The sequence below is a fragment of the Cryptomeria japonica genome, chromosome 10 (genome assembly GCF_030272615.1).
Source record: "Cryptomeria japonica chromosome 10, Sugi_1.0, whole genome shotgun sequence".
Lineage (NCBI taxonomy): Eukaryota > Viridiplantae > Streptophyta > Pinopsida > Cupressales > Cupressaceae > Cryptomeria > Cryptomeria japonica.
Window position 1 is genome coordinate 712,897,425 of NC_081414.1, and position 22,411 is coordinate 712,919,835.

The window sequence follows — 22,411 nt, forward strand, 5'->3', positions numbered from 1 at the left end:
AAAGAGGTACAGTTTGAACAGGATGCAAAGTTTGGAAATATTAGATACCTTTAGATGAAGGTGGTGCAACTAACTGTCGACACATGGTGTGCCCTCCGATATATAGAATGTAATAAAGCCAAGTTCAACAAACTTAAAGAATGTGCATAAAAGAGAGTCTTTAACAAGGGAAATCTGAAGAAAGAGAAGATGCTGAATGTTACCGAGGAAGACACAGAAGATTGAGCAGACTGATGACCATCTTCTCAGTTATATAACTAAATGACTTCGATTGAATTTAACTCTTTATGATTTGTATAGAAAGAAAGTTAGGGGAAATATTGAGGTATGAAGAATTTGGAAAATGTTTATAGAATGGTTGGTGAATCTCTCCAGTTAAAGAGACGTGTTTCATGCAAATTCTAAAAAGTCTTTATAAATGTATATTTTGACAATTCTAATAACTTTATGTAACCTTTATATTTATAATATCAAAGTTGCAGGAACCTTCACAAAATCAGGATTTATTCCAATTTATTGCTGCTTGGCCTTGATGCCTTTTTTTTCTGAGATAATTGCATATTCATGTAATTAATTGGGCAAAGCAATTTTTTATGTATTTTTTAATTTTTGGGTTGGAAAAAACAGTTGTGGGTCTTTTTTTTCTCATTCTGCAGTGATTTTTCCTGAACTTGACAATAACCCGATGTTTTCCCTATTCAATCCAATAAATATAATTTTTATTTTTTAATCTTTTGGTTTGCCAAGTTATTCCCAAGAAATTTCGCTACTACTCTACTTTATGCCAAAAGTTGAAGAATTATTTACTCAAAATTTGTCAATTTGCAAATCTAAATTCAAATTTGTGAAGAATTAACCAGTTGGGAAAACATGGCCAATAAAAACCACCCTATAGAAAGTAACGAGATGAAAGAAAAACTTTTGGAAACTTATTGTCTCTGTAATGAAAGTCTAGGTACAGTATTGATTGTTTCAGTAAGGGAGTCGAGGCAAGAGAACTGTGGTTCTGCATTTACTCTAAAGATGTAAAGATTAATGAAGCATTCACATTTAGACCAAGATTTGTATTTCATTTTGTGCATGTGTGAGAAATATTTCATCTGTGTCACAATTCTAATATTTCATGTGAGAAATCTATATTCAGATCAGTTTTTGCAAATTTGATGACAAATGCCACTTTATTCTCCTATTAAAGTGTTTGTAATGTTATAATGAGAAATTGAGAATTAATCTCAAGACTATTTCAAACTAACTGTAGTATTGTGGTTCTACCGAACTTGGTGGAGTTTATGTCGTGGAGATTTCAGAATATAATCCCCCAAAATACATTCTATTCCTATATATGATGAACGCTGTACATCTGTTTATAGGTGAGTACTCTATACTGGCTCTTTAGAATTTAGTTGTCTTCCTTACATATAGATTTCCTAAGGGAAGGCACACCCACAAATAGAGGAAGATCTTCGTTTTACAAACTACCCCTCCAGATTTTGTCCCTCACAAAATTCAGGGATAACAGACAAGAGTTCGTATAACATGGTAGTTGCTTGAAATACCATGATTCGTGTGTTCAAGAGTCCATATGGAAAACAAATAATATTTTTAATTATGCAGCACTTTAACATAAACTGTATCATAAGCAATTGATAGTTGTAGAAAGTTTGAATTTTTTATTCTGAATTGATAGAATCTTGTATTTAGGCAAACTTTCTGAAATGCTACAGTTTAACCTTTTGGTTACATTTTACACATTTTCTATCAACAATTCAGGGCCAATGTGTTTGTGTGCATGTTTGAAAGCAATCGATTTAGACCCTAATAGAGTTTATGGTTTCGCAGACAGTAATTTTACATTTACATTAACATTATCAAATCTTCTAGTTTGGCTGTTAACTTCTCAGTTATCAGTTTTCTTGTTTGTCTGCGCCTTACAAGAACAGAATTGTCTGGATGATTGAGACGGACGAGTTTCTCAGATTTGGGTGCCTTGAAAGTCTTGTTTCCTACTTTATGATTCGAAGTTGTTCAAGTGGGGATTAAATTTGTCTTGCCGTGATGTTGGAAATTCTCCACTAAGAAAACTTCTGTATGTCCTGTTTATAATATAACAGACAAGTTTTTACCAATATAAAATAGCTACAGTATTGTCACAAAATTCACTGTTTGTACTTAAATATTGGGTCTTCTAGGATAACCTGAACATTAATGGTACATGAATGATTTCAAGTTCTTTATATTTATTTTAGAATTTTTATGCTAAACAGCAGAGTAATGGATGAATACTGAGCAGGACATGGTAGAGAGAGTGGCTATAATTTTCAGCGACAAAAATCAAATTCCAGTTGAGAAATTCGTTTTCCGGTTGAATGTGAATAAGTCATTTAAGTCAGATTTTCTGGCAAATGATGTTGAATATGCTTTAAGAGCTTTTCTTATAAAGCTGTCAGTTTTTGAATCGAGGCTTCAGCCACTTCCTGATGGTAAGTACTGTATACATGTCTGGAGCATTATGAGCATCCAGAGTTAATGGTTATATTTTTAAGTAGAGAAGCAAATTTTCTAGATTTTTGCATTATGAATAACAAGCAAAAATTTTTTATATACAGATTGTGCATGGGAAATAGTAGGCTACTTCAAGCAGCTACCTGGGAATAGCAGTGACGGGGGACAGTTATGGATACCAACAGATACTAAACATTGGCAGCAGCCTCCATTGATTACCCCTGTCAAGTCAATGAGTAGTGAACCATTAGATGTGCAATTGTATGTGGAACATCCTTCAGAATCCGAGAGGAAACTGTAGTTCTGCTACTTTAGTGGCTCTTGATGATTGGGTTGCACTTGTAATAATGCCTTGGTAAACTATTTTGATTCTCTATTTATATTAGAGTTAACCTTTATGTGGATGCAAGTTAGTGTTTAGTATTACTTTCATTCTGTAAATCCTTGTGAAATGGTAATAAATTTATAATAGTCATATGATTTATATCTGACACCTATTTTATCCAAATGTGGTGGGAATATAAGATTTTTATCATGCCTAACTCTCAACATTGAGCAGAGACAATAAGAAGTTGACGCTTAGCATGTGGGAGGGTGATAGTAACAATTTTGACAAAGCATAGCCGGAACTATTAAACTATAACAAGAGACCAACAACAGTTATATTCATTGAATTTTTTAATTTAAAATTAGATATATTTGAATATGTTTTTTATCATCTATAGATAGGTTTAATAAAATTTAGAAAATTATCAGTTGTTATTTATTTGTTGGAGTGTGTTATATACTTTTCATGATTTATAGTTTTTGATTAAACGGTAAAAACAGGTTTTGATAGAACTTGAATTTTTTTACAAAGGCAATAGTGGACATAAAAGGTAGACAACACAACTGTAGCCAAGCTACCCCACAACTGGGGTAAAAATCAGGTTTTGAAAGTTCTTGGAACCTTTTACATGGGCAATTCAGTGGCCATAAAACAGCTGTTCAACTAGACAGTTGCAGCCAAGCTGCCATTGGTCAAAAGGAGAGAGTAAGCATTTAGAATTGTACATTTCTATATAAAATTTTCCATTCTATGTTATTGCGCATTTTTCTCACAAGCAAGCATGTAGCAGCGTGGCTTAGGTAGTAGAGCATCACACATTAAGCTTTTACATAGGTGAAATCCACTTGTCATAAACTCTCAATAACTATATTGTGATCAGTACCTTATATGGATTTAATGATTATGTAGCTTCAAGAGAAAACAAATTAATCATCCCATAGTAAATTTTGTGCTTGGTGGTTTCGCCTGTGCGCTTGTTGTGCCTATGCTTCCTAGGATGGTTCACTCCTTGCTTTACACCAACAGATTTGTTCATAGATGCTTGTTGGGCAATGCTATTCTTGTCGTTCCTGTCCAGTCATTTTTCCTTGCTGTTGGTGTTTTGTTGCTTGGTCGCTCACCTAGGGCTTCTGTGCAAGTCGCTCTTGTTTTCTCTTTTGCCCATGCACTTCTTGTTGGGTTGTTATCTTTTGTTGGCAATGCTCTCTTGCCCCTTTTGATTGCAACATTTGTTACTCTTGTGGTTTTTGAAGAGGCTGGCTCGGGGTTTGTTGTTGACTCTAGCTAGGTCATGTTGCCTAAGGTTTCACTTGGGGTCGCTAGGAGTGTCACCTCTATCTTCCCTTCACCTTCTTTATTTCTTGTTCCTTCTGTTGGACCTCACATCTTTGCTTAGGTGGCTAGGTCTAGTTTTGTTCTCTCGCTACAAGTGTCTCATCCTCTTTATTGTGCCAAACCAACCTTGATGATGGTTTGTAGTGAGGATGTGGCTGAAAACAAAGATTTTTACTAGCAGAGGTTTGGTGTGTCATTTCTCTAACCTCTGGCCTTCTCTCCTCGACTTGCACAAGTGGGTTGTGGGCTCTTGGAAGCCCCTTGTGGTTGGTAAAATCAAACCCTTCCCCTATGCTAAAGGGTTCTTCATTGTTTCATTTTCCTCGTTTGATGATAGAAACTGGGTGTTAGGTAGGCTTTGGATGTGGGGAGAGAACTCCCTCTTGGTCAAGCCTTGGTATACCTCCTTCAATTCGCTTACCAAAACACTTAGTGTGTGTGGTGTGAGTTAGACTTCTGAAGCTTCCCCTCCAGTTTTGGGAGAATTCTTGTTATAAGGCCATTGACAACTTGTTGGTCTTTTTTGAAGGTTGATGATTCCACTTCTTACATGGGGCATTCAACTTTCACTCGCATTTTGGTGGATATTGACATCTCCAAGCTTCTTCACGAGGATGTGGTTCTCATGGTTGGGGATATGCCTTGAACTCAACTACTTGATTATGAGGGCCCCTTTTTCTTGCATCGTTGCTTCACTACTGGTCACTTAGCTTTGGATTGCTCTATTTTGCGTCGCAAGGGACTTGCTACTTGGTGGAAGAATGTTGATGGTGATCACTTGACTGTCTATGTTCCTAACTCTTTAGAAGATGGCTCTTCTCAAGATGTTGATGAGTGTCTTGCTTTTGATGTGGATTTATCATGTTTAGAGGACCCTACTAGGGTTCCTCTTGCTCTAACCTCTCTTCCTATTTTGCCGGATGCCTTTGTGCAGGTATAAACTCCTCTTGTGGGCGTTGACTACCTTTTTCCTTGTCATCTTGCTATTACCTCTTCTTGGGTGGTTGGACCTCCTATGGGGGGTCCTCCTTTCTCCGGACTTGTAGCAGGAGCTTAGATTATAGTATTGCTTGAATTGTCATCCATAGGAAGAGGAAAGGTTCTTCTACCTCTTCCAATACTCTCCCACACTCTCCCTCACGATGTGTTTGATAAGTCCTTGCTATAGGGTGGGGACCCTTGTTTCCCACTTGTTCTTGCTCCAGTCAAAAGCATAGCTAATCTTTGTTTTGTTTTCTAGCCTCACTATTAATGAGACTCGTTCTTCTTGCCTCTTCAACTATTTTCTTTCTCACCTTTATGGTTGTTATAGTAATGAGATTGGGCCCTCCCCAAATTTATCTTAATCAAAACAAATTAATTAGCCCTATATTCGTTATTAATACAATATGAAAACTTATGACATTTGAAATCAAGTTTAGAAATACATACACAAAGATTAGTGTTTATATCAAATTTTGAACTCTATTGTAAACCCTAACTAAGATCCAACCAAACCCTAGGTCTACAAATGTAATGTCCCCTAATTGGGAATGCCCTCAATTTTCCCTAATTCTCAATTTCAAAATAAACTAGTGGGTTTAGAGAATACCTTTTCACTTTGATTGAGACCTTGCAAACAAGTTAGGAATTATTCATAATCATAATTCATAAAATATCTCTTTAATTAGAAAGCTACAAGTATATATTAGAAATATAGATCTAATCACAAGATTGCTTAAACCAGTTTGAGAAGGCTCAACCATAGAAGAGCTAAGATAGGATGTCTTGATAGGGTGCCCTAGGGCTCCTCTACCCTAGGCCCAAGAGCGGATATACCATCCCTCTTGGTCTCATGTGGCCTGTGCCATCCATGTGAGGTGGAGTACCTAGTGAGGTGCTCTATAGCCGTTCCCCTCAATCTTGCCACTTCTAATCTACTTCCATGATTGAAAATTCTTAATGCACTCATTTACCATGATGGAGAGCATGAGGAGCATTCACAATAGGGTGCCTTAGAAACCCATCGTTTCTAAGCCCAAAGGTAGTACCCTTTATATCCCTTTGGCTCCATGGAACTCTTCAGTCATATACCATTGTTGAATATCTGGAATATTGAGAGGGGAGAGGTGAATCAATATTCCCTTGAACTTATTGAAACTTCTAACTAACCAATCACATAACATAATTTAAATGCAATAAAGGAAATTAACACAAAACACATAACACATAACACCAAATTTGTACTTGGAAAACCCAATGTGGGAAAAACCATGGAGAGAGTGATCTCTCAAGTATGATGCAATATGTAAACTGGTTACACAATACAAAAGAGGTGGCTCACTGCCCAAATACAAAAGGCTCATTGTCGGGTGATAGAATACAAAAAATTGAATTGTTAGAGTTGCATCTGACATATGCATGAATTATAGTTCCGTTGAAGTGCATAAATTGCTTTTTACATCCACTATACATACACCACATAACAATATTCACATCCACAAAACTTTTGCATATACAATATGTACACAATAGTTGTTTTTCAACAACCATGTCTCTAACTTGCAAAAATGATGGTTATATATATCCACACTAAATATCCTGATTAGTCGACTCAATCGAAAAGGGGTGAGACCGAAATATCCACACGCAATAGTAGAATGTCTTCATAAGATGTCGACTTCAATCTTGATCCAAAAGTACTTTGTAAGACATGCTTCCAATATGTCCTGATAGGACCGGATCCAAAAAATGCCTCGTAGATTATGCCTTCATCACATCCGGATGAGACCAGACCCAAAATACCTTTCGGTAAGGTAGATACCAGACCTCAAAATTGCATGAAGTAAGCATACATATATTGCATAATAAAGAAATAACGTATACTAAAGCAAACTATCCGACCAAATAAAAAACATACATGCCAAACCAAATCACATCAATGACATCAATGACAACAGGCCAACAATCTCCCCCTTTGTCATTGATGGCAACGCAAAGTAATACCACATAAGTTTGCTTTAGGAAAATAACTAAAATAACAACTAACTAACTATCTGAAAGTTTTTTTGCATAATAGACATAATAAACATGACATTTCTCCCCCTTTGACAACAATGACAGGGCAAAAAACTAAAAACTGTGCATAAACATAACTCAAACTCCCCCTAAGGGAAACAACCAATGTCAACCAGAAAATTGCTTGAGCTTTTGAACATGCGTGGTCCAAGAGTCCTTATGTTTATCCCAATGCAAGATAGCTTCTGTTAGGAACTCGATCTGTACTTGCAAGGATGCGTGCATCTGTTCTGCTTCTTGAATAGATCCAGGTGCAAAATATGTGAATTGTATAGCTCTAGAAAGCGCTCGGTTCATAATTGATATGCTCTCATTGTTCAGATCCCACAATTGACCTAAGGGAAGAATGATATCATCCCTTTGCTGTTGTAACTCAAAGGATTTCTTGTGTAGCTCTTCAATTGCTGATCTTCCAGAACCAGATAAGTCTTGAGATAACCTATAGTTGGCATAGGCCTGCCAAATCTTTTCTTCAATGTTATTCATTTCATCTTTAATGCTCTTTGTGGCATCTGACCATTGAAGACTAAATGAAAAGAGTATATCACCATTTGACAAGTATGACTATCCTTGAGAGATGAGTTGAGTGAGTGGATGATGTGCAGTTTGACATTTACCCTTGTGTTCTTGCAATAGCTTCTCTTTGTCCTTTTCTTCGTCTTTTTCATATTTCTCCAATTTTTCTGTATGATCTTTCAATGAGCTAATTAACATTTTGCATTTGTTGGCATTGGGGGCATCCAGATCTAACTGACACTTAGGCATCACAATATGAAGTGTTGTCAGCAGTTCCTCAACAATTTTGTCCTTTTTTTTGAAAATCTTGTCTAGCAGATGATAGAAAGGCTTCTCCAATTTGGAGTTTCTGTACCGGATCAACTTTCGAGAAGTCAACTGACTGCATGGACGAACTGATGGGTTGAATGATCAATGGTGCAACAAACAATCTCTTCTAGGAGTCATCATTAGTACCGGAGTTGGTACCAATCATTGTTACTGTTTTGGACCATTTGATTCCTTGATTGGATTATCCTTGGGCTTAGATTCATTCCTTTCAGTCTCAGCTGTCATTTGTTCTTCTTGACCTTTGTCACTAGAATCTTCAATTTCTTTTCATTTTCCAAATTTAGGATTTATTGGAGCATTAGCAGAAGTTTCAGCAATATCCATTACATAATCCATAACAGGCACATTATCAACAAGATTTTCATCATGATTATTAACAGGATTGTCAACAGGATTATTATCCACGTTCATAGACTCCCCAATAGGATTACCGAAGTCAACAAAGGGTAACATGCCACGATTCTTGCAATAGACATTACTGTTTCCATGAGTTCATTCTTAAGTTTCTCCTTGGCATCAAATTCTCCTAACATAAGATTGCTTAGACCTCTCTTTGTCCTCAGTTAAGTCTTACAAGCTTCTATGAGACTAGCCTTATCTTCTTTAGAAAGGGTAGAACCAACAAACTCAAAAACCTGATCCTTAATAGTCTGCTCTTCCTCTCTAGCAATTTGCCTAATTCTAATCAATTCTTCATACAATTCAACCGTAATATCATTCTTAAACTGTTTTGCAAGAGCTTCAAATTTGACATAATATAATAGAAAAACTTTAACTATACAAATTTTATCTTCATCATTGGCATCAACTAAAAGATTGCCTACCTCTTTTGGGTTTTTTCCTTGTGCAAGTAATTCAAATAGGTTCTCTGCAACAAGTGGTTTCTTAGATTTCTTGGCCTTAGGCTTCTAGATGTGTATCCGGTATTGCTCATGTTCTTCTTCCTCGATCTCAAGTATTATTGTCCTTCTCTTTGCTTCTTTTGGCTTCTTTGGGGAACCCGGATGAGGGAAGCTCCTTTGGAGTGGTTGCAAAGGCTCCAGATGAGCTAGCAAGTCTTCTTGAACGCCTATACTCGGTAACCTCTTCCTCAGTCAGATTTGCCTCAGCCATGGATTCTTGAACAATTTTTTTTAACATTCTTCTCTCGGGTCTTCTTTGAGTGTTCCATGTGAACCTCAAAGATTTCTTAGCTGCAGTACCAAACCGTTCTTGTGTTTCATCTACCGGACTCTTTAGTAGAACTTGAGTTGTGCCCTCAATCATTTCCTTAGTGACTTCATATCCAAATGGCGAAATCCAGTTTTTTTTTGGCAGACTGCTTCCATGAAACACTTGTTAGTTGTGAATACAAATATGATGTCATCTTTGTACTTATCAATCATTTCTTTTGGTATTCTTTGCCTCCTCTGCATGTTCAGCTGGAACACAGAGAAATAAGCGGTAAATGCCTCTTCTCTTGCCGCGTCACTAATGAATCTCTTCAATCTGTTTGCAATTTGATGAGCCATCGGCCTTGCCGGTGACCAAAGAACCTTTCCTTGACAAGGAATCTCTTGAAAAAAATAGAATAGAATACATAGAGCTAGGGTTCCATACTTGAATGGATGCTTCTTCTTTCTGCACTGTGCTAGGTTTTCAAGAAATTGCTGCCTTAGGATTTCACAATAATCAAAATCTTTGTTGAACTCGACTGCCTTGTATGCCATCTTAACTGTTGTAGCCGAAATGGAATTATCCCTATTTGTGAAGTAATTTTTATTTCCAGTCATCATCGCCAAGTACTTTACCACCAGATTCTTGACGGAGGTAGTAGCCAAAGAACGCTTATCAAAGGTTGCTTTTGTTAAATCCATAACATCCTTGTTCTTTGTCGATTTCGGAGCGGGAATTTCTCTGGAATCGCTCAAATCGGCAATTGCTTTCATTACATCCTTAGTGATATGATAAGTTTGATCCAACCACAAAAAAACATCATGAAATCTTCTCATTGCTAGTCTAACCCATTTTTCATCATAGCAAAAGTCGGGAAAATCATTCCATGTATCTAGCCTTTTCTTAGCTAGGGTTGCAAACTCAGGGCTTACTTGACCATTCTCGTTAATCATTTTGTCTATCCATAGTTCCAACATCTTCCCATGATGGCTAAATTTCTCAAGCTTGACATGAATGAAAGACTAGATGTCTTCAGCCAGAACGACCCAATGGGTATGTTTGAGAATGCTCCGATCGGATTGACTTCCATCGCTCTATACAGAGTATTTTCAAACACTGGACAAGGCTTGGTTGCAACATCAACAACGACAAGAGTTGCGATGATCGCAGATTCAACAAATTCAGATCAATTCATTGGAGAAACCCTAATTGCCTTGATTGCTTTCAACTCTCACAATGCTTTTTCAATTCGCGATGAAATGATATTTGTCGAAGAGTTGTCCTTATATTGTTTCAACTATCGTTTCACATTAAATGCATATGAGCTGTCATCCATTTCTTTGAAGTGTGCAATAACATGTCAAACTTCATGATGAGTTATGACTTCGATATGCTTAGTTGGACCTTCACACACTCAACTATCTCGATACTGCGGCCTCACTTTCTTTGGCAGGGGAAAACTTATTACTCCCCTTGGGCCAAAGCCTCATATCCTTCAGTTCCTGGATGAAGTGCCTGCACTGGAGCTATAGGTGCATCCACATACTCTTTCTTTCTCCAGATCTTCTTCATCTTTGCTTTCACGTCTTCTACATTGATCTTCTTTGTCGGTTTATTTGGGGCTTGAACTTCACTCCTGCATTGCCTTGCCAAGTGTCCGGATTTGTTGCAGTTGTAGCACCTGATATTTACCAGATCTTGTCTTGACCTGCACTGGTTAGCTTTGTGTCCAAAAATATTGCATGTATAACATCTACCTTTAAAGTGATTATATCTATTTTGACTTATAATCTGATTTCTACATTGATTAGTTTTATTACCATATTTATTGCATGCATAACATTTACCAGAGAATAGGTTAAAATTTTGATTTAAGCTACGTCTACATTCTACTGCCTTATGACCTATTTTATTGCATTTATAACAAGAGCCATTAAAGATGGTGTTTCTCTTACTTACCTGCTGCTCGACCGGTGACTTACCTTTATCTTCCTTGGTGGATTTAATGGAATCTACTGCTTTTGCCAGAAGTCTATCCTCTTTGTGATTTGCGTTGGATTGCGAACATTCGCCGGATTCATTTTTTGCATCCTTATTGGTTTCCAAGACTTTCTTTGCATTTGTCATCTTATTATACTTACCGGATTGGAGTTTGCTCTCTTGTTTCTTTGCTTTCTCTTGATCCGCCTTAAGAGATGTTACTTCTTGTTTTAGCTTTTCACACTCTTCTGATTTGCATTTCATCATTTTGTTCAAATACTCCTTGGTCTTTTCATTGTCTTCATTTTTGACTTATAGATCTATAATAATGCTATTTGCTCGTTTGAGTTCTTCACTGACTTCCTTATGTCTTATTTTAAACTTCTGAATCTGCTCTCTCAGCTTCTCAATACATTCATTTGCCAACTGGATATTTTCTTTCAGATCTTTGTTTTCATTTTCTATTGCCTCAAGATTCTCAAGAACATTCCTAAGATCTTCGCTTAAATCCATAAGTTCAATTTTTCAGATCTCCTTCAAGTGGTTAAACTCTTCCAAAGGACTTGGCTCTGATAGCAATTGTTGAATATCCAGAATACTGAGAGGGGAGGGGTGAATCAGTATTCCCTTGAACTTATTGAAACTTCTAACTAACCAATCACATAACATAATTTAAATGCAGTAGAGGAAATTAACACATAACACCGGATTTGTACATGGAAAACCCAATCTGGGAAAAACCACAGAGAGAGTGATCTCTCAAGTATGATGCAATATGTAATTGGTTACATAGTACAAAAGGGGTGGCCCACTACCCAAATACAAAAGGTCCACTCTTGGGTGATACAATACAAAAAAATGAACGGTTAGAGTTGCATCTGACATATGCATGAATTACATTTCCATTGAAGTGCATAAATTGTGTTTTACATCCACTATACATACAACGCATAACAATATTCACATCCACAAAACTTTCGCATATACAATATTTACACAATAGTTTTTTTTCAACAACCATCTCTCTAACTTGCAAAATTGATGGTTATATATATCTGCACCAAATATCTTGATTAGTTGGCTCAACCGAAAAAGGGTGGGACCGAAATACCACACGCAATGTTAGAATGTCTTCATAAGATGTCGGCTTTAACCTTGATCCAAAAGTACTTTGTAAGACATACCTCCAATATGTCCTGATAGGACTGGATTAAAAAAATGCCTTGTAGATTATGCCTTCATCACATCCAGATGGACCAGACCCAAAATACCTTTCGGTAAGGTAGATACCAGACCTCAAAATTGCATGAAGTAAGCATACATACATTGCATAGTAAAGAAATAACGTTTATTGAAGCAAATTGCCAGACCAAATCAAAAACATATATGCCGGACCAAATGACATCAATGGCAACAAGCCAACAACGATGAGGTGGCATACCTAGAAGATGACCCCAACACCATTCCCCTACATCATGCTATTCTCTTCCCTTATGATTGAGGACCCCTTTCTTGTCTACTTCAATAATTACCCCATATAGGGCTTGGAGGGAAGATTACAATAGGGTGCCCTTGACTTGACCTTAGGCCCAAGGTTAGGACTTTATCCTCGGTCTCATGTGGTCTTTAATCGATGATCCTCAACCATCATCGTGAGGTGGCCTCGTGGTCCTTAACTATTTTTATGAGGTACCATACTTAGTGAGGAGTCTTTCATTGTTTTGCAGCCTTGCACTTCTTTCCTACCATAATACGACCAATTAGTGTCCCTACCTTTCAAGCTCTCAACTAGAACCACTTAATGTCCCTACCTTTCAAGATGATGAAGCCTTTATCCATTACCTTTGTTTAGTAAATCTGGAAACATGTTCCACCAGTGAATCTTAGAATGAAGCTCTCATCCATGGGAGTGCCAAGTCTCTTAGTCGCAAAACGAATAAAGCGAAAAATCAATCTAATGGTGAAAACCAATCAATGACAGTATTAGATCATAAAAAAGTAAAAATAAAGGGCATATCCAATGGTGAAAACCTCTGAGACACTAACGGATGAGAGACTTGACACTCTTCCAGAACATTATCATGAGAGATCAACAATATTGATTGAACCAACTCAATCAATCAACATCGACATTGAAGTGGCAACAAAGACCATACACCTCGCCGAATCATTAACAGAACAAGAACGACCTCATTTCACTAAGTTCTTTGAAGAGAATCAAATCAATTTTACCTAGTCCTATGTAGATATGCTAGGGATAGATCTAGATTTGATCGTGCACCACCTATCCATAACTCCTAGAGCTAAGCCAGTAAGCATAAACTAAGAAAGTGAATCCACATGTTGTGCTTCTAGTAAAAGAAAAACTAAAGAAATTGCTAGACGTGGGATTCATCAGACCAATCAACTATGCATAGTGGATTTCAAACATTGTAATTGTATCCAAACCAGATAAAAGCATCAGGGTATGCACAAATTTAAGAGATCTTAACAAGTCTTGTCCAAATGATGATTTTCCTTTACCCAACATCGACACCATTGTAGATTTAATAACATGACACACCATATTATCACTCTTGGATGGTTTTTCAAGCTACAATTGGATCAAGATAGCCATAGAAGATCAAGACAAGACAACCTTCACCTACCCATGGGGTACATAATGCTGGAACGTCATGCCTTTTGGATTAAAGAATGCAGGAGCAACTTATCAATTAGCAATGACCACAATCTTTTATGATATGATGCACACATTCATGGAAGACTATGTAGACGATCTGCTAGCAAAATCATTCACAAGGGAAGGACATCTGGAGATCCTAGATAAAATCTTTTGGTGGATAGAATAATTCAATGTGCGACTGAATCCAAAGAAGTGTGTATTCAGAGTCACATCAGGAAAGCTCCTGGGATATATAGTATCCGCTAAAGGAATTGAAGTCGATCCAACAAAGGTTTAAGCAATCATGGAGATGCCACCTCCCAAAAATATCAGTCAACTTAGATCTCTACAAGGAAGGTTGCAATCCATGAGAAGGTTCATCACACAACTGGTTGACAAATGCCTACCTTTCACTCATCTACTACACAAAAATTTACCTTTCAGATAGGATGACAAATGTGAAGAATCCTTTGAACAATAAAAGCAGTTCTCATGAATCCACCCATATTGGTGCCACCAATGGCTGGAAAACCACTTCTACTCTACATATCCACTACAAAAGTATCTTTAGGAGCTTTTCTAGCACAAGAGGATTCTACCGACAAAGAGAGGACCATCTACTACATCAATAGAACACTGAGTGGTTATGAAATTAACTACACATTCATTGAAAAGGCTTGTCTAGTTGTAGTGTTTGCATCCCAAAAGTTGCGACATTATATATTAGCTCACATGATCAAGATGATAGCAAAGATAGATCCCTTGAAATATCTACTCAGCAAGGCCACTTTAACTGACCGACTTGCAAAATGGATAATGATTTTGAGCAAGTTTGACATTCATTACATGGACAGAAGAGCCATCAAAGACCAAGCAATAACAGATCAATTAGCTGAAGCACCATTGTTAGTCGATCATCCACTACATATTGAATTTCTAGATACAGATGTTCTAGTAGTTACAACACAATCATGGGTATTGTACTTTGATGGATCTTATACCCAACATGGGTCAGGTGCTGGAATCCTATTTGTCACTCTTGAAGGATACACCATCCCCAGATCCTACAAGATGATGTTCCCTTGCACATATAATATAACAGAATATGAAGCATAGGTCACTGGCATCAAGGTGGCAATTTAATGGAACATCACAGAGTTATTAGTCTATGCAGACTCTCAATTGGTCATTAATCAGGTAAATGATGACTATCAAACAAAGGATACCAAGCTAATGCCATACAAGAGAATGATGGATGACTTTAAGAAATATTTTGTTGAGATCAAGTTTGAGCAAATTCTGAGACTTGACAACAAAGTTGCAGATGCCATGACGACCATCGCCTCTCTTCTACAAATTCCAGAAAAGAAGAGTCGTTATGAATTCTTGGTGGAACAAATGTTTTCTCCCGCCTATGATAATCCTGATTCCCAAGTCATATGCCACCTAGTTGGTTCGGAATCCCCAATATATGGGAAGATCTATACCTACTTGAAAGACAATACCCTTCCACATGATCTATCTTGGAATTAGAAACACAACTTTATCCGTCAAACAACCCTCTACACCCTAACTACTGATACACTTTAGTGACGAGGTCTTGATGGTACTCTCCTTAGATGTCTTGAAAGTGAGGAATCTGAAACTGCCTTACAAGAAGTTCACGAGGGTATTTGTGGTACACATTCAAGTGGTCCTACTCTAGCCAAGAAAATTTTGAGATTGGGATACTATTGGCTAAACATGGAAAAAGAGTCCTATCAGTTTGCTAAGAAATGTCAGATTCACGGGAATCTTATACATGCACCAACACAAGAGTTGCAACCATTCACAACATCATGGCCATTTTGTCAGTGAGGACTAGACCTCGTGGGTAAGATCCATCCCTTCTCAAATGGACACAAGCTCATTATCACAGCCACTGAGTATTTCACAAAGTGGATTGAAGCTGTTCCATTAACTACTATTACCGACAAACAAATATCCTCCTTCATTTTGAATTACATTATCTGCCGGTATGATATTCCTAGTTCCATTATCACTAATAATTGTAGACCCTTTAAGAACCAAGATCTAAAATAACTATGCAAAATATTCCATATCCAACATCGCTTCTCCACACCTTATTATCCTCAAGGGAATAGCCAAGCATAAGCCCACAAGGCAGGGTTGAGTTGAACAATGCTGGCTGAGATTGGCATGTCCAACTCAACCTTGCCTTGTGGGCATATCGAACTAGTATCCACACCCCTATAGAAGCCACACCACACCATATGCACTTGTATATGGATCAAAAGCCATTTTACCCATCGAGGTTGAGATACCTTCACTTCGAGTATCATTGAGAGGACTCATCCTAGATGAGGAATACATGGTAAATAGACTACAAGAACTGGAACTGTTAGATGAACACCGTCAACATGCTTTTGATCATCTAAAAGCATATCAACAACGAATGTCCATAAACTATAATCATAGAGTGAAGCCAAGAATGTTTCAGGTTGGAGACTTGGTACTGAAAGAGAATCCCCACAATCAACATGATCGATAAAATAAGGGAAAATTTGAACCAAATTGGCTAGGTTCATTCATCATTATATTAGCCTATGGATTTGGGGCATATCAGTTATCTACATCAGAAGGGGACTTGTTTGATGAATCTATCAACTACATCCATCTCAAGAGGTTCTATATCTGAGTTACCCAATGCACGGGAAAAAAAATAAAAATAAAAAGTACAATAAAAACAAGTGGTGAAAACCTAACAACAGGCGCTATTTGTGATTGATCAACTCTTCTATCTGTTAGTACGTATATCATATATCCATTTTTCCTATCATTATTCATATCTGTAAAGAGACCTTGTATATACCCAGGCATCACAATAATCTCTCACCATGGCTTCGTAATCATCGTATATATCTATAATAAAAGCTTGTGTCTAAACTGGGGGCAATTCACTTTGAGCTAACAACATGCAGATAACCAGACAAGGCAACATACATATCAAACAAGGATCACAAAAATCAATAGTGCACACTGAACCAAGTTCCCAAACACTCACAGGTAGAATCCAAAACAAAGCCAAACTAAATCCATTAACAAGATATTTTTATCTAACAAGTGGTAGGAATAAGCGTGAATGTTCATCTATGGTAGTTTGATTTTTGTTATCATATCTCCTAAGCAACTCAAGGATGTCTCAAAACTAGAGAAGCAACGAAGGAGTTTGATATTTTTCTTTGTCTATTGTCTGTGAGTGAATCTTTAATATTATACAAATTTTTCGCAAGACATGATCGATAACACATCATCGAGGACATTTCGGATTTGTATAGGATAAAGGTTAACTCTTGCCTGTTTTTATGCAAACAACACTCAGGTCGTCTTGGTTCAATTATACCTCAACGCTTGTGTTAGTTTGCAATATCACAATCCATGTAAGTTGTACTTAGGTCATCATGGTTCAATTATACCATCGATGTTTGTACCAAATTTCAACATCTTAAAAGCTCAATGATGATAAAAAGGGCACAAACAATTGACCAACAAAATGACAACATTGCATAATTAGGCTTGCATGGTTAAGATAGATTGCATTCATCCATATCATTTGAAAACTAGTAACATTTGCATTTATCCATATCATTTAAGTACATTTTTCGCATCATCATAAATAACATACATAAATCACGAAAGCATAATCAAATAGTATGCTAGAACATTATCATATACATTAATTTCATCATTGCATCTTTCCATGCATCACATCATATAAGCATTAATCCATGCATCATCATCACACTATCGTATATATACCATGAACACAAACATAATTATATAACATCATTTGTATCATCATACACGAAAATGACATACATCCATCCATCATATAAGAAAAACTTCAGTCATGTATTATGTAACATGCATCTAATCATCTGTTGCATATCATATCATAAATCAAAAATCAATGTGCAAGTGTACAATGATGTCAACTACATATGAAAGATACATCTCCGACCAAACATGAATCATCAAATGTCTCCAGGGGCATGTATACATCAAAAAGAGAGCACATGGATCTAAGTGGTGCTCTCTCCAGATACTGTCAACCTAACCAAACCTCCTTCTACTCCCCCAGATGCACCAAAATCAACACATCAAAATCTACTTGTAGTGTGATATCAACAAAATGTCAATTATCTATCAATCGATCAAATCAATCAATCAGTTATCCTATCAGCTCCTTCGAGATTTTAATCAATCTCTTCGAGCATGTATCAGTGACTCTCATCCATCATGAGGTCAATTAATCAAATCTATCAAATCATTGAATCATGAGTTTATATCATTGCTTCTCATCAATCATGAGGTCAATCAAACTCAACCTATCGGTGAATCTCATCCATCATGAGGTCATACAATCAATCAACCCTATCAATCATTACCCCTTTAAGTTTATATCATTGTCGCTCATCAATCATGAGGTCAATCAAACTCAGCCTATCAGTGAATCTCATCCATCATGAGGTCATACAATCTATCAAATCATCGAATCATGGGTTTATATCATTGTTGTTCATTAATCATGAGGTCAATCAAACTCAACCTATCAGTGACTCATCCATCATGAGGTCATACAATTAATCAAACCTATCGAATCATCGAATGATGGGTTTATATCATTATCATTCATCAATCATGAGGGCAATCAGACTCAATCAATCATCTAACTAAGCGAATGCATCAAAGCAACCAACAAATTGACATTTTATTGGGAAATCAAATCAAGTTAATTAACAACATCAATTATTTAATTTATCGGGAAATGAATCGATTGTCACAATCGAAAAAATTCAAAAATCTATCTGATTCATCTCCCAAGGGGGTATCATTGCATCGTCATCACATCATTATCCGACAATCAACGTCAGCAGCAAATCAAAAATTTTACTAACATCATCAAGCAAATTTTTCTTTGAATCAATGTGTCGCCACACACCACTTCAAAGAGGGGCAAAATGTAGACACCTATTTCTATCCACTTGATTAAATGAATTATATATTTGTTTAAATATTATTCATCCAACTATTAATTAAATTCACATTTAATTAATCCTTTCTCCTTTTCCAACTATTAATTAAATTAACATTTAATTAATTCATCCCAACCCTTTTCTCCTATTAATTACATAAATTATTCAATTTATTTGATTTAATTCACTTAACCAAATTCAAACCATTAATTAAATAAATAAATAAGATTTGTTTAATTAAATCCGTCTTCATATTTAAATAAATTAATATTTATTTAAAATCCCCAAATCCCATCTCTCACATTTAAATAAATTAATGTTTATTTAAAATCCCTAAAATCCCCTTTCTCACATTTAAATAAATTATTATTTATTTAAATTTCCTAAAATCCCTCCCCCACTTGCAATTTCTAGAAAATGCAAGTTGCAAGTTAACCTTCCTCCTAATCATGTCTAAACCTCTATTATTAGCCTAATCACCCTTTAATCTTTTGCACATTCCTAAACCAAAGGTTAACCTAAAACCCATCAACTCAAGCCTTTAATGGCTTTCTCTAAAGTCTTCTAACCTTTAATGGTTTCATTCTAGAGACTTCTCAAGCTTTTAATGGTTTTCCTTAAAGTCTTCAAGCCTTTAATGGTTTCCTTCTAGAGTCTTCTTGAGCCTTTAATGACTTCCTTTAAGTCTTCAAGCATTTAATCCTTTATCCCCCTTTTTCTCATTTAAATAAATTAAGATTTATTTAAATATCTATCCAAATGCAAGTTGCACCAATAAATTGAAATAAATTAATTTTATTTCAATTAAATCCTAAAAGTCCATCCCACTTGCATTCTCCTACAAATCCACTTGCATGCCTAAAACCCTTCTAGATTCTTCTAATCACTTCCAATTTAGCCTAATCCCCTTCTAATCATTTGCACATTCCTTGAAAAAGAGTCACTTCTAAAAAATATGCAAAGTCTTCATAAGGCATTACAAACTTTATTTATTCAACAAGATAACCTCCAAAGTCTTCCAAACTTGTAAGGCTCTTACATAACCATTAATGGTTAACTCAACCTTGACCCTTGGTTACAGACTCTCTCTCTAATTTAGGCATTCAAGGTTGATGATCTGTATAAATAGGTGTTATATTCATGTAATTTGGGTGTCGATGTTGTGTCTGCATTATCAGAGAGTGGTGTATGTGTGCATAAGCGAAATTATCCTTTGGTATGGTGTATTGAGCAGAGATTGTTGCAGGGCAGACAAATGAGCTTAACCGAAACTATCATCAGGCATTAGCAAATGCTATCTTTGCAGTTCATGTAATCTGGATTGTAGTCTGAATATTATTGTAAGGCAGTGAACTTTCCCTGAGGGTTGGATCCTTCTGGGTTATTATATTTTGAGCAGTGAGCTCTAGGTAGTGTGCTTGAATGCATGTGCATTCATCCTTGTAATATTTACACATACTACTACAAAGTGTTATCTCATTGTGGGTAGGTTCCCACCATGGTTTTTCTCTTAACCAGATTTTCCACGTTAAAAATCTTGGTGTTGTGTGTATTGCAATTATTGTCTTTATCTTTATTCTTGCTGCAATTGATTTGATATGAGATTGTGCTTAAATTGTTTAATCCGGTAAAAACTAATTCATGCCCAGCCCCCCACCCTCCACCCTCTCTCAGTTTTCCTTCATTGTTGTTGCCAACATGGGCAAGTATCTCTATTGATGATCGATCTGCTACTACAAACATTGGTAAAGATCTTGTTAATCGAGTTACATCACTGTCCAATATTAATCTAGTTGTTGTTCACTTGTTTTGATTTCTGTAATTTTGGGTTTTCTTATTAGTCCACAAAGTGAAGAAGAGTATTGTTTTCTCCCCCCCTCCATTCACATCTCTTCTTATCTTATTTATACTCAATCTAGCATTTTCATCTACCAAGGGACATGAGTCTTCTCAAGAGATTGATGCTAAAACAACAATAGTTTATTTTAATTTGATTTATTTTCTTCTCCATGGACGACTACCTTTGCATCAAGGTTGACTGTCTATTTATGGAACCCTAGTTTGGTCGGCTGTTTATTTATGGAACCCTAGTTTGGTCGGCTATCTATATATTTAATGTGTTAAATTCTTGTTGGAAATATATTTAATGTGTTTAATGTATTTAATGTATTAATTCATGAGTTTTCCCTCTTTATTCCATCGCCTAGGATTTGCTATTTAACTGTGATTTGTGGTAAATCTTTAGTTTTAGGGAGGACATGACAACAAATGCATCAACAAAACTCAATGAAGATCTACAAATGCATACAAATGACAATGAAATAAGCAAAATATTCCTTCATATGTATGTGAGGCTCATCTCCATTGTTCTCCTATCCTCCACGATCTTGTATTTGATAGTATTACTCTCAGATTTGTGTCGCACTTGCACAAGAGCTCAAAAAGGAATGAATGTGGTTGTGATGATGTATGCTTGTGATGAGGTGCTCAAGATTATGGATTGATTAGCCCTAAATGGAAGGAAGAAACCTCTTTTATAGAAATCTCAAAGAGAATCAAGGGCTTAGATTAAGAGGTTAAAGATGAATGGCCATGATCAAATAGATGAAAGAGACTCAATAGGATTTGATGGTAGGTAAACATGGAGGGAGGAGATTAAGAGGTGGAAAGGTAAAAGATAAGAATGAATAGGATTAAGAGGTTAAATTGAAATGAATGGTTAAGATTAAAGAGTAGGTAATTTAGGGAGACGTGTTGTCACGTGGATAAGAAGAAAAAGGTAAATGAATAAATTAAATAAATAAAAGTATTTATTTAATTAATAGAAGAAAGACTAGATAAATTAAATAAATAAAATATTTATTCAAATTAGGAGAGAGGTGGAAGGATTAAACAAATAATAAATATTTATTCAAACTAGAAAGACGAGGCTTAGTGAATTAAATAAATAATATTTATTTAATTAATAGTGGAAAAGCTCAATGAATTAATTAATAGAAGACATTAAGATAAAATAATTCAATAAATAATAACTAGTTATTTAATCAAAGGACAAATTTAAGTGTCTACAATTGATACATGTTATTCTTTTTATAGAAATACAGTGAAATAAAACTCACTCAACATAATTAGTGGTATTTGAAAACTTGCGATACAATTTTTTTTAATGATTTTTGACTTGGTTAAATAAGTACTAGAGCACAATCTTGGGCATGAACAATTTTTAAACACGTTGAATATATACTTTGTATGCATCAATCATATAATTTTTGACAAATCATAATTGATAGATACGTTGATTATAACTTGGTAGTCTTATTTATAACTGTTCCACTCCACAATAGAGATGAATGATACTTCACTCTTATGATGAATGATACTTTAGCTTACGAGTGAAAGCTTATTTCATATTTTTGAAAAATAGTGCTAAATTTGCAAAATTCTACATATGTTTAAAATGTGCAACATAAATCTTTATGCCACTGAGATATGTCTATCTAATAAACATTT

General features: G+C 35.9%; 1 protein-coding gene across 1 annotated transcript in view; it reads left to right on the top strand.

Moving 5' to 3' along the window:
* The window catches only part of LOC131029317 (DNA polymerase zeta processivity subunit), a 73,858-nt gene extending 70,872 nt beyond the window's left edge, over positions 1-2,986 (top strand). The window contains exons 4-5 of the mRNA XM_057959761.2: positions 2,291-2,480; positions 2,607-2,986. Coding sequence (XP_057815744.1) covers positions 2,291-2,480; positions 2,607-2,803 — 387 coding nt within the window. The 3' untranslated portion in view covers positions 2,804-2,986. The remainder of the gene's footprint in view (positions 1-2,290; positions 2,481-2,606) is intronic.
* Positions 2,987-22,411: the final 19,425 nt, after the last annotated feature.